This window comes from Vollenhovia emeryi, unplaced genomic scaffold, assembly GCF_000949405.1.
Source record: "Vollenhovia emeryi isolate VEMERY1.0 unplaced genomic scaffold, V.emery_V1.0 DF939192.1, whole genome shotgun sequence".
Taxonomy (NCBI): Eukaryota; Metazoa; Arthropoda; class Insecta; order Hymenoptera; family Formicidae; genus Vollenhovia; species Vollenhovia emeryi.
In genome coordinates, this window is record NW_011967174.1 from 95145 (window position 1) to 108466 (window position 13322).

The 13322-nt window shown below is 29.9% G+C and overlaps 3 protein-coding genes across 6 annotated transcripts in view; all 3 read left to right on the forward strand.

Annotated features, from left to right (window-relative positions):
- The first annotated feature begins 428 nt into the window (after nt 1-428).
- LOC105562274 lies at nt 429-3296 on the forward strand. The gene is made up of 6 exons (XM_012012993.1): nt 429-602; nt 1074-1147; nt 1663-1992; nt 2390-2558; nt 2712-2998; nt 3182-3296. The coding sequence occupies exons 1-6, from the start codon at nt 429-431 to the stop codon at nt 3294-3296; spliced, it is 1149 nt and encodes a 382-aa protein (XP_011868383.1).
- Nucleotides 3297-4180: 884 nt separating this feature from the next.
- Nucleotides 4181-7054, forward strand: LOC105562275 (serine racemase-like). Its single transcript, XM_012012994.1, has 5 exons — nt 4181-4351; nt 5383-5741; nt 6149-6314; nt 6458-6741; nt 6937-7054. Exons 1-5 carry the CDS (start codon nt 4181-4183, stop codon nt 7052-7054), a joined length of 1098 nt encoding a protein of 365 aa, XP_011868384.1.
- Nucleotides 7055-9312: 2258 nt separating this feature from the next.
- LOC105562243 (protein PRY1-like) overlaps nt 9313-13322 on the forward strand; it is a 45086-nt gene continuing 41076 nt past the window's right edge. For 3 of the 4 annotated variants that reach the window (XM_012012912.1, XM_012012916.1, XM_012012917.1), the window contains exons 1-2: nt 9314-9392; nt 11335-11415. In XM_012012912.1, the coding sequence (XP_011868302.1) occupies nt 9367-9392; nt 11335-11415 (107 nt within the window). In that variant the 5' untranslated portion in view covers nt 9314-9366. Of the gene's footprint in view, nt 9393-11334; nt 11416-13322 lie in introns of all 4 variants that reach the window. The other variant, XM_012012910.1, reaches the window with a different exon arrangement.

Genomic DNA, 13322 nt, shown 5'->3' on the forward strand with positions numbered 1-13322 from the left:
AAAACGCTTAAATATGTAAGATGTAAAAACATGATCAAAATCTAAAATATTAAAAATAAAAGATATTAGAATGTAGCGCAAATGCCGTAATAGCGCTTCTATTGTATATAACACTTCCTTTTTCACATAGCAGATCTAATCTTAAATATCTCCTTATTTCATCACGTAGACAGTCACATTTATAAACAGACAAATTTATAAACACAGCACAAGTATCGCAAAAGAAATAAACATAAATTTTAGGAAAGGACGAAAGATGACTTGCTAACGATATGTAACGGCTATTCTCAGCGAGGAAGGGACCACAGGAGTATGTTCGTTTCGATACTTATACTTCTTCTCAACGATTACCTACGTGTGCTTCTTAAGTAATTCTCATCAAAAAGGTAACACTTCACATATTTGTCTCTTCCTCTTAAAAACACAATATGGAGAAAACACAAAGAATAGAGAAGGAAGAAGAAAAAATAAAAGAGAAGAAACCAAAACTGGAACAAAGTGTCGAGGAGGAAAAAGAAAAAGGAGAAGAAAAGGAAGAGGAGATGAGTACATTACCATTTTCTTATAATATCGTCATGCCTCTGACTCTAGATGGCCAATGGGTATGTTTAATTTCATTAACGTAATTTTAAAATCCATTTTTGCTCATGTGGAATCCATGTCCACGTGTTTCAACATTTCTGTTGTATTTAAAAAATTGTTCTTACAAATATCATGAAGAATAATAATTCTTCCAATGCTATTATGTATAGTATAATATTATAAAAATTCGAAGTAACGTGCAATACACGTAGTACATTAGGTACATTCGATGAAATAGGAGAAACGTATCTTTAGTGTTTTCACTATCGAAAGTGGAGCTCAGCATAATAATTCCACTGATGAACTTTATTTTCATATCGATAAACAATTCACATGCAGTTTATTGATTAAGAATTGAAAACCATATGCCACATTTAAATAATAATTGGACAACGCAAAAACCTTGTTATGGTTTTGATCCCTTGTTCAATAGTTGATTTATTAATCACGCGAAACTCTTTTTTTTATTTATTTAATGTTTTATGGTATAGGTTGTATTGGAAAAAGGATCCGAGCAATCACAAAATGAAGAGCTAAGATTTCAGTTTTCGTACAATACAATCAGGTCCGCACTGACTCAGATTCGAAGTCACACTCGGAGGTCAACAAGTGAAAAACTGATCCCACTCGAGAATTGCCATGTAATTATCATTAAATCTCTTTAATGAAATTTCACATTTTTAGTAAAAACGTAAAAAGCGAACTACTTGAAGAATATAACATTTATATGATAAATATTACACAATATCAACCTTTATCCCACCAGAAACCTCAACACTTGTATATTTTAAAATTGAAGTATACGAAAATGAGTTAAAATATTAAATAAAGAAGTAGTCTATCTTGTATATTAAATGCATAATTCGACATAAATTAAGTGAAATTAAATATTAAAAATAGAGGAATTAATTTTAGTAATTATATGACCGTGTTGTTCGCAAATTATGATATTATAAATTCATATTTTTAATCAACGTAAAATGTAACACAAGACATCCACAAAGAATCACTCAGTGTCGATCTTTAACCAAACATAATATGATTTTTTCAGAAACTAGTTTTTGAAAACTTATGTTCAAGGTACGAAATACATTTGATCAGCGAATTAGCCCAGAATACGCGGAGCATCAAAGATCGTGGTGTGGTTTATGCTTTGAACCAGCTATCACGCGAACAAAAGGCGAAGGGTGTAGTAGCAGTCTCATATGGCAGCTACGCTTATAGTCTCGCACATTACGGATTTCAATTTGGTATACCTGTGACACTAGTAGTGCCATTAAGATCAGATGAACGTACTATTAGTTTGTGTAGAATTCTTAAAGCAGAAGTACTAACCCGGGGCGACATAAAGCAAACGCACAAAGTGGCTTTAAATCTCGCTCAAAAAGAGGGAAAAGTTTACTTAGACGGGTACCCTTTTTTCTTTAGTAAAATTTGAATTAAATTAAAACCAAAATTGGGAAAACTGTTTTATAATAAAAATGCGTTATCGTTACCGTTTTTGAAATAATTAGCATTACTCAGTAAACCAAAGCATTAAATGTATCAAGCAACCCGTTTTTCTCAACCTTGGTTAAAATACATATTTTATTTATGAATAATATTCTTATTAGTTATTTTTACTTGTGTGTATGTTGTATCCGATAGATTTAGTTTCTTTTTCTAAAAATTTATTGAATTAAAGGCTAATTATTTATATCTTTTTAATAATTATTCTTTATTATTGTTGTCTCGAGAAATTCTTGACTTTTTGTAGTTATTGTTCCTAATTTTATAACTGAATTATTTAATCACGTTGTTCGAATAGAAACGATCATCCAAATATGATTATTGGTCAATCCACCTTGGCCTTGGAAATTGTAGAAAACAACACAAAGTTTGATGCAGTTGTACTACCGACGATGATGAAAGATTCTGGACTTACAGTGGGTATTGCGATGGCTCTTAAAGAATTGAAACCGGATATGCAAGTTATGGTAAGAGAGGAAATGTATCTTCGTTTTTAACCTGCACATTATAAAGTTCTATTTCTAATTTCTACAATGAATAATTTAGAATAATTTAGAAAAGATTGCACCCATTAAATGCAACAAAAATTATAAAATTACATGTAATTATTCAATATTTAGATAGTCCAAAATGAACTTTCTGATCCTTCAATCAAGCATATCAGAGAACAAACCAATTCACTTGATGAATTAGATATTCGCACGTTAACATATGATTGGAATCAAATGTCTGCAGCCAATTCGCAAGGTTGGAGAGACAGAAGCGATGTTACGATTCATCCATCGCATGTGTATTTTCGTATAGCGAGTGAATATCTAAAACTGAAGCATGGCGAAGACGATTCTAATGCAGCGCTTGCTTTAACTGCACTTTTATTAGATAAATTCAAAGAACTGAGGGGGAAAAAGTAATTTCTTTCGTACAAATTTCACAGTTTCTTTTTAATTCGTCAATTCTATAGCGGCGTGTTTCAAGTTTTAAAAGATTTGTGTCTATTAAGGACTGGCCGGTTTCTATTTAATAATGTAGTAATTTAGTATTGTAATGCTATATTTAAATACTATTTCATAATATTTTTTGTATGCACCAGAATTGCAGTACCTATATACGGCAAAATGGATTATTCTATTGATAGAGAAGTGGATATGGCGTCTTTAAATGAAACCACAATAACTGAGGTCCCTGGCCCTTCAAAAAGATCTTAAGTAAGCACATTTTTAATTCTGAATAAATTCTTAACAAAGAGGAAACGTAAAATAATTCGAACATGGTAAAATATTCAGGTAGGTAATCTGGAAAATTTAAAAAACTAAATAACTCAAGAAATAGCGAGAAGGAGTATTTGAAGAAAAATTACAAAATTACCATGTTTTGAGTTATAGTTGCGTTAGTATAAAAATTTTATAAACCTTTTTCTGCATAGCAAACATCTATACCAGTATAAAGAAAATAGTGATTTAAACTTAAAGTATTTTGGCCGTTTAATTGTCAAATATGCGTATGTATATAATAATATTCCAGCAATTTATGTACATACACACACAAATCCACATGTGTGCGGGTGTCTATACATAGAGAGAATAAATTATATATACATATATATAGATATTTGACATACATAAATGAACTCAAATGTGCGACGTACGCGGTGCATCGCAGTCCTAATTCGATGATTCGGGATCACAAAGAAAGTATAAAAACATGACCAAAATCTAAAAATATTTAAATAAAAAGGTATTAGATTGTAACGCAAATGCAGTAATAATGCTTCTATATAACACTTCTCTTTTCACTTATTGTTAGCAGATCTAATTCTAAACGTCCTTCTGTTTATTTCATTGCGTAGACAACCAAATTTCTAAACACAGCACAAGTATCGCAAAAGTTATAAACATGTATTTTAAGAAAGGACGAAAGATGACTTGCTAACGGTGTATAACGTCTAGTCTCAGCGAGGAGTGGACCACAGAAACATGTTCGGTTCGACACTTATACTTCTTCTCAACAATTACCTACGTGTGCTTCTTAAGTAATTCTCATCAAAAAAGTAACACTTCACATATTTGTCTCTTCCTCTTAAAAACACAATATGGAGAAAACACAAAGGACAGAGAAGGAAGAAGAGAAAAGAGAAGAGAAGAAACCAAAACTGGAGCAAAGTATCGAGAAGGAAGAGAAAAAAGGAGAAGAAAAGAAAAAAAAGGAAAGAACAGTGCTATTTTCTTATAATATCGTCATGACTGTGACAAGTAACATATGGGTATGTTTGATTTCATTAACGTAATTTTACAATCCAATTTTGCTCATGCGGAATATACATTTGTGCCCACGTGTTTCAATATTTCTGTCGTGTTTCAAAAATTGTTCTTAGAAATATATGGAGGAGTATTAATTCTCCCAATGCTATAATGTACAGTATTATAAAAATTCGAAGTAACATGCAATATACGTAGTTTGCGTACATTCGGTGAAATAGGAGTAACGTAACTTTAGTGTTTTAGTGTTTTAACTATCAAAAGTGGAGCGCAGCATCATAATTCCAATAATGATCTCTATTCTAATATCAATAAACAATTGGCATGCAGTTTATTGATTAAGAGATGAAAACGATATACAAAATTCAAATAATAATTGGACTACGTGAAAACCTTGTTATGGTTCTAATCCCTTGTTTAATAGTTGATTTATTAATCACACGAACCTCTTTTATTTATTTAGTGTTTTATTGTGTAGTTAGTATTGGAAAAAGGATCTGAGAAATTAACAAATAAAGGGCGACGATTTCAGTTCTCGTGCGATACAATCAAGTCGGCACTGACTCAGATTCGAAGTCACATTCGGAGGCCAACGACTCAAGAACTGATCCCACTCGAGAATTGCCATGTAATTATCATTAAATCTCTTTAATGAAATTTCACATTTTTAGTAAAAACGTAAAAAGCGAACTACTTGAAGAATATAACATTTATATGATAAATATTACACAATATCAACCTTTACCCCACCAGAAACCTCAACACTTGTATTTTAAAATTGACGTATACGAAAATGAGTTAAAATATTAAATAAAGAAGTAGTCTATCTTGTATATTAAATGCATAATTCGACATAAATTAAGTGAAATTAAATATTAAAAATAGAGGAATTAATTTTAGTAATTATATGACCGTGTTGTTCGCAAATTATGATATTATAAATTCATACTTTTAATCAACGTAAAATGTAACACAAGACATCCACAAAGAATCACTCAGCGTCGATCTTTAACCAAACATAATATGATTTTTTCAGGAACAATTTTTTACAAATTTTTGTTCAAACTACAAAGTATATTTTATCAGTGAATTATGCCAGAATACGTGGAGCATCAACGATCGCGGTGTGGCTTATACTCTGGATCAGCTGACATACGAACAGAAAAAAAAGGGCGTGGTAGCAGTTTCATCGGGCAGCTTCGCATATACTCTCGCGTATTTCGGAGAGATATTTAATATACCAGTGACTCTAATAATGAGAACAGACGTAGAAGAAAATTTTCTTCTTATGTGTAAAAATCGTAAAGCAGAAGTGATCACCGAGGACGACATAATGCAAGCACACAAATTGGCTTTGAATATCGCTCAGAAGGAGGGAAAAGTTTACTTAGACGGGTACCCTTTTTTCTTTAGTAAAATTTGAATTAAATTAAAACCAAAATTGGGAAAACTGTTGTATAATAAAAATGCGTTATCGTTACCGTTTTTGAAATAATTAGCATTACTCAGTAAACCAAAGCATTAAATGTATCAAGCAACCCGTTTTTCTCAACCTTGGTTAAAATACATATTTTGTTTATGAATAATATTCTTATTAGTTATTTTTACTTGTGTGTATGTTGTATCCGATAGATTTAGTTTCCTTTTCTAAAAATTAATTTAATTAATTTAATTTCATTATTATTTGTATTGCTTTAATTATTATTCTTTATTATCGTTATCTCAAAAAAATTCTCGACTTTTGTAGTTATTTTTTCTAATTTCATAACTGAATTATTCATTTAACAACATTGTTTGAATAGAAACGATCATCCAAATATGATTATTGGTCAATCCACCTTGGCTTTGGAAATTGTAGAAGAGGCAAATTTTGATGCAGTCGTACTACCGACGTTGAACAAAGTATGTGAACTCACAGTGGGTATTGCGATGGCTCTCAAGGAATTGAAACCGAGTATAGAAGTTATGGTAAGTGAGGAAATGCAACTGTTTTTTAAACAGCGCATTATAAAGTACTATTTCCAATTTCGATAATGAATAATTTAGAATAAGGTTGCACCCATTAAATGCAACAGAAATTATAAAATTACATATAATTATTCAATATTTAGATAGTCCAAAATCAACTTTCTAACTCTTCAATCAGCCGTATCAGAGAACAAACCAATTCATCTGTTGAATTAAATATTCCTGTATTAACATATAACTGGAATAAAATGACTACAGCCAAATTGGAACTTTGTAGGGACAGCATGGTTATAATGCGTCCATCGGAGTATTCTTCTTATGTAGCGACTGAATATCTAAATCTAAAGTATGGCAATGCCGATTGTAATGCAGCTCTCGCTTTAGCTGCGCTTTTAGCTGATAAATTCAAAGGACTGAGGGGAAAAAAGTAATTTCTTTCATACAAATGTCATAGTTTCTTTTTAATCCGTTAATTCTATAGCGGCGTGTTTTAAGTTTTAAGAGATTTGTGTCCATAAAGGACTGACTGGTTTCTATTTAATAGTGTAGTATTGTAATTTCGTATTGTAGTGCTATTTTTTAATATTATTTCATAACATTATATTTGTGTGGTATGTACCAGGATTGCAATACCTATGTACGGCAAGATGGACTACTTTTTTGTTAAAAAGGATTTGGCGGATATTACAATAAGTCAAACCGCAAATACTGAGGTCGCTGGACCCTCAAGAAGATCTTAAGTAAGCACATTTTTATTTCTGCATAGATTCTTAACAAAGAGGCGATGTGAAAGAATTCGAACATGGTAGAACATTCAGGTAGATAATCTCGAAAATTTGGAAAACTGAATAACTCAAGAAAGAGCGAGAAGGAGTATTTGTACAAAAATTACAAAAATTACAATGTTTTAAGTTATAGATGCGTTACTAAAAAAATTTTATAAACATTTTTCTGTATAGCAAATATCTATACCGGTATAAAGAAAATAGTGGTTTGAACTTAAAGTATAAATGTATCGGCAGTATAAATGTCAAATATGCGCGTGTATATATATATAATATTTCAGCAATCTATGTACAGCCGCGCACGCGCAAACATACACACACTCACGCATCTACACATGCGCGCGCGCGTGTTTGAGTGCATAAATCGACATATATATTATATAATTATATATAGAGATTAAAATATAATATATATATATATATATATATATATATATATATATAAAGATGTTCATTTATGTATGTCAAATATATATATGTGTAATGTCAAATTTACATTATATATAATATAAATACATACATATATGAACATACATTATATCGTAATACATATTTTTTTTAAAGTATTAAATCTTTTTGTATGATGGTAGCAAAACTTTACTTCTCGCTAAGGGAGGTACAATCCTCCATTTATGACACCAATTGTAAGAATAAAATAACAAAAAATAATTTTATTTTATAGACAGTATTGATATGACAAAAGAAAAAACTTTTCCATGCCAATTAATTTTTAGTTTGCTAATATATTGTTTTAATCGGGAAGCTATTCAATCTATTTTACTCTTAATAATAATAAGTACTAAGCATTTTAATTAGTTAGTTTTATTATTAATAATAATAAGTAATAATGTATGTAGTAATTTTAAGTCTTCTTTATATAATTTTAAATGTGTGGTTATGGACAACACACGAAGAAATCTACTTTCAACTTTACCCATTCGTGTGCTATTCGATATTATAATGCTAAAAATCTTCTTTTCCGTTTCTTTTAATGACAAACGACAGACGTTTACGATAAGATGTTAGTTAACAAGCATTATCATAGCATATTATGATAATAAGAGCGTTTATTATTTTTTTCATAATCAGAAATGATTTTCATATTTGATGTTTCGTTTATGTTTGGGTCATCTATCGGAATTCCGATACTAATTACACTGTCAAAAAAGTAGATGTAACATTACAATTATTATAGTGGAAAATATTGGAACCATAGCTATTAAAGATGTATATTTACATACGTCGGCAAATTTATCCTTTTTTAAACAAACTTATTATCTTATATAAAAAGTAAACTGCTTGCTTTTGACGGTGGAAATTTTACAAATTTTTGTAATTTTTCATCATATATAAACAAGTATTTACACAACAAAGAGTAACAAAAAATTATTTGTAAAAGAACATAAATTTGTATTTTAGTTATTAATAGTGTAATTAAAACACTTATTATGTATGTAATTTTACATACTTTTTTTACAGTGTATATCATAATGATAAGATAAATTTCAATATTATTAATTATTCCAAAATTAATTAGGCTTGGTTTATAATTTAATCAGTAAATGTTTTGCTAATTTACACAAATATATGTATAATTGGTACTAGATATTTGCTTTTGTAGTAACATAGTGCATGTTTAAAATGTTCAAAAATAAAAGCTATACATATGGAAGTAATTTTTACTAATTTTTCCGGCTAAATGTATTCTCCCAAAGAAGCAAGACAAGCGCGTTATTATGTAGCTGTATATTATGAATTTCAAGAAGATGCAAAATTAAAAACCTATATTTTTACAACTAATCAGAATTCTTCAATGTCGCCAGCGATAATTAACAACGTCGGTGTTTTCTTGACGATACCTGGTATCTTTAAAATACACAACAAATGGAGACTATTGGAGACTATTCGCCGATATCTTAGACAACGTAGCCAAAGGGATAGAGTTACTTTATTAAAAATTAATTAGCAACCAAATTAATTAATAAAAATAACGGTCTTGTTTGAGACAATTTTTGAGTTTTAGATTTTCATTTAAATTCATATTTATAAATTTTGTGCAGTTACAAGAAATTGCATATGAACGTAATACTAAAAGTTACTTATCAGTCGCGTTAAAACGTCTTATCAGCTTGTGTCAGCACTGTATCAATGTTTGAACATTCTGTTCATGTAGCAATGACAGTGTGACAGTGTGGTGCTTTAATGCATGAGTCAACTTGCCTTTTATTCATTGTCAGTGAAATCGTTTGTGCTAACGAACGTCGACGATGTCGCTCTCTGAAGATAACGAGAAGTAAGTAAATATTACAGTATATTTAGCAAAAATATCTCATTATAGTATATTTCTGTGTGGTAAAGTGGCAACTTCAAAAAATGGATTTATAGTGTACTATATATTGTTAAATCAAAGTGATAAGTGTGACGGGCTTAAGCAAATTTGTAATAATGTAATACTAATTTGTGATACTGTGTTATTAAATTTATATTACGCAAAAAGCGAGTAAATTAAAATAATAATATGTCGGTAAAATTAAAAAAATGCAAGTAAATTTGACCAATAAAATAAATTAAAAGAATTGTGTGATAAAATTAAAACGTTAAATCAAAATATTATAAATTAAATGTTATGAAATTATATTAACAGAAACGATTAATTCATAGCTATAACATTAAAAGTTATCTAAGCATTATAAGTCATAGTTTAGATTAACAAATTCATTCATTTTGATTTATATTAATGATCAAAATATTAATTTATATCTCAACACTTCATTTATATTAAAAAATATTCTTCACACTGGATTATTTCAATATTAAAGTTAGATATATTGCAATGCTTGATCAATTTTGAATTATTAAGCAGAAATACTAAAATTTATTGTGTTTCAACTGTGTATTCTGTTCATTATCTTTTCAACTCGTCAAAGAGGAACACCAATACATTATTGTGATATCACACTGTCATAGTATTAAACTGGTCACTTATAGACTGTGTAGAAGTTACAACAGAACCATGAAAGTTATAATAAACTGTAGGGTACTTTACTTAATTGCAAAAGATGGGAGTGGCTCGTATCAGTTCCAGAAAACTCAAAGTGTTGTGTCGTATCAAGATAACCGACAATCATTAATAGCATCATTGTTTTAGTGGTTCGTAAGGCTGTTACGATTTTTCTTGCACGTGATTTATACGGCATAATCATCAGCGGTATTTTACTGTTTATTCGAATTATCACATTTATATCTTCAACTAACGCAATTTATAAAAGACTGGGATTTAGGAAATAATACAATCTATACAAGAAAAAGAATATAACTAGAATGTCAAATTAAACAATAATAATAACGAAAACTTAATTATTAATAGAGAAAAAAATCTTTTGTTCACACATAGCTGCTTTATGTACATACATATATTTGTTGATGTCAACTAGATACAAAATTAATTTTCTTGAAGTTTTATTTTAGATATAAAAAATATAAATGTAAAAATACTTTCTGTTTGGCAAAAATGAGTTACACTTTTCTAGAACCCTTTTTATTATCAATATCATTTACGTTTTACTTTAATTTATACATTATAAGTAGATCGCAATATGATATTGATACATTATGCATAAATTTTGTATTTGGTGTAATTTATTTTGCATCAGCTGAGAGGGAGCGTCTAACAATTTTTATAATTAGTCACACACGAATAAAGGATACTTTCTATTTCATGCCCTTTCACGAATTTAGTCTCTTGAAGAATAATACCGAAATCAATTAAATTCGTTTGAGCGTTGGACGCGTGTTACGTAAGAGTTAAAATTAGTGGGGTCAAGCGGTTATGATACTTTATGAAATATTCAATTAGGGTAAACGGTCATGACACTTTATGAAATGTTCAGGATTAATAAATGTTCGCGTATTTCATTAAAAGAAACATCGTAAAGTAAAACTATTTTAAAAGTTACAGAAACCTGTTTAACTTGATTAGTGAATACGGGTGTTAATATCAATTATAGTCATTTATATTAAAATCGTCAAGCTATGAAATATTGCGTGTTGAATATAAATTAATAACTTCGCAAAGTTAAAACTTTATGTCATAAAATCACAAATATTAACAAAACAGCATTTGATTATTCAATTATACTAAATATTGTGCATTTAGCAACCGTTATCATCAAGTTTTATTATTAGCTAAATGACGCGTTAAGGTTATTAACAATGTATAATCTGTTTGGTTTCAGTAACGTTCGAATGTTGCACTCGCCGTCTTTTATCAATTGGGCATCTGACATGTCTGGGGAATTAAAGGAATTGACGATCGAGTGAGTAGTAACTAATCTATCGTTTGCATACGTAATCTTTTTATTTTTCGCATTAATTTCAGTTATGTTCTCGTAAATTGATAAAGACCTACGTACGATAATTATGATAAGATAGTACTTCTCTATCTAACTTATATATCTTGGAGATATTAACAAGGTTTTATACAGATTAAATGCTATCAAGAAATAGCTTGAATTGCCGTTATCAGAATTTCGTAGGCATTTGTTTTATGACTGTATAATAGCTTGTACGAATTCGTACTGATAACATGATAAAGACGCAAATTAAGTATATTAATTGAAAAATAACTCTTTCTTGCTTGGTTTTTATAATATTAGAATTGTAATATTTAAAGGGAAAAGTGTTTCCCAAATTCTTTAAAAAAACACGCATTAGCTAATGAAATATTGCTGTAGAATTAGTGCTTTGTAAGATACGTATGTATATTCCCGAAAGTAAAATTACGACCGGCAGAAATGGAAAGCCGTCGGGCCGCTTCTTCGACAACGAAAGGATTCACGCCGACACCATTTATGCGCACGTTTGTAACGAACGACTTTCACTGATAACGAGAACGCGCAGCCGGAAGTGTTTGTGCTTCCGAACTTTTAGATGAGCGGGTGACCTGCGATACGTCGTTAGTCTCCTCGTGATCGTTGGTTAATAAACGTCGTGATTGAGATGTTTTTCACTTTTTTGCAATTTTTATTACGACAAATTTAAAATCGATAATCAGTGCCGCACGACCAGACGAACGTAAGTGATAGTTACATTGGACGATTAGAATTAGAATAGCAAAAGTTATTGGAATACTAAACAACAATATAATGGTTTATACTTCGGGAATAATAAGAAATATATTACAACAAGTAAAACAAATTTCGGAAAAAAATTTGGAAATTTATAATATAATTATAAAACTGCGAAATAAAAGGAAAGAATTTGAGTAATATTGGATAGAAAACTATTAAACTGTAAGATTATATAATTCCATGTAAAAATTATAGAAATATATATTCCCATACAACACAAAAACTTGCAACAACATTGCTGCAACATTGCAACATTGCACATTGTAGTGTAATGTTACATAGATATTGCAGAGATTATTTTATAATATTACTTTAGTAGTGTTGTAGCAATATTATTTTAAAATATTGATACAATTATGTTTGTAATATGTATATTGTTTCCTCGTCTCGCTTTTATAGTTTACTAGAAATGACAAAACGCGCGATTCGCGCGCGCAGTTTGTGGTTCAAAATTTGTATACTTTTAAGAATTTGTATACGTGCAAAGAAGTAATTGTATGCGCAACGTCAATTTAAAATAAAAAGTAATTTATCACTCACTGATACGATTCGCAACAGCACAGTTGTACATCGTTAACTATATATGGTAAACTGTAAAAATACAAATATGTATATGATTAGTATAAACTAATTATGTAAAATCGAATTATTGTATTGAATATACTTTATATTTTATATTTTTTAAACTAGGTGTTTAATATAATAATTATATAGAATACTGAAAAAATCTCCCTTTTAAATATAAACTCACAAAATTTCATACGTATGGTTTTGTCTCTAACACTTATTCGAATTCTCGTTCAAATCGTTTGAACAAATAAAACAAAAACACAGAACAGATGCTTTATTTTGCACAAATCACATAGCAAATGTAAGACACTCACCTCACCGATTTCTCCGCTGTTGCCCGATGCCACCCTGGGCCTCCTCCTCCTCTCAGATTTCCTCGTTGCACTCACACAAACACTCACTCGCAAAAATCATCGGGTGCTTCCGAAGAAGCACTCGGGGCAGCTCAGAGTTAGATTTAGGTATAGTTTACGTCACGTACACTATACCAAAATCTAATCCCGAGCTGCCCCGAGCGCTTCTTC

Coding starts and splice junctions, on each gene's coding strand:
- LOC105562274 (XM_012012993.1), top strand. CDS start 429: ATGGAGAAAACACAAAGAATAGAGAAGGAAGAAGAAAAAATAAAAGAG. Junction 1,148..1,662: donor TTTTCGTACAATACAATCAG/GTCCGCACTGAC, acceptor CTTATGTTCAAG/GTACGAAATACATTTGATCA. Junction 2,999..3,181: donor AAAGAACTGAGGGGGAAAAA/GTAATTTCTTTC, acceptor TGTATGCACCAG/AATTGCAGTACCTATATACG.
- LOC105562275 (XM_012012994.1), top strand. CDS start 4,181: ATGGAGAAAACACAAAGGACAGAGAAGGAAGAAGAGAAAAGAGAAGAG. Junction 4,352..5,382: donor CTGTGACAAGTAACATATGG/GTATGTTTGATT, acceptor TGATTTTTTCAG/GAACAATTTTTTACAAATTT. Junction 6,742..6,936: donor AAAGGACTGAGGGGAAAAAA/GTAATTTCTTTC, acceptor GGTATGTACCAG/GATTGCAATACCTATGTACG.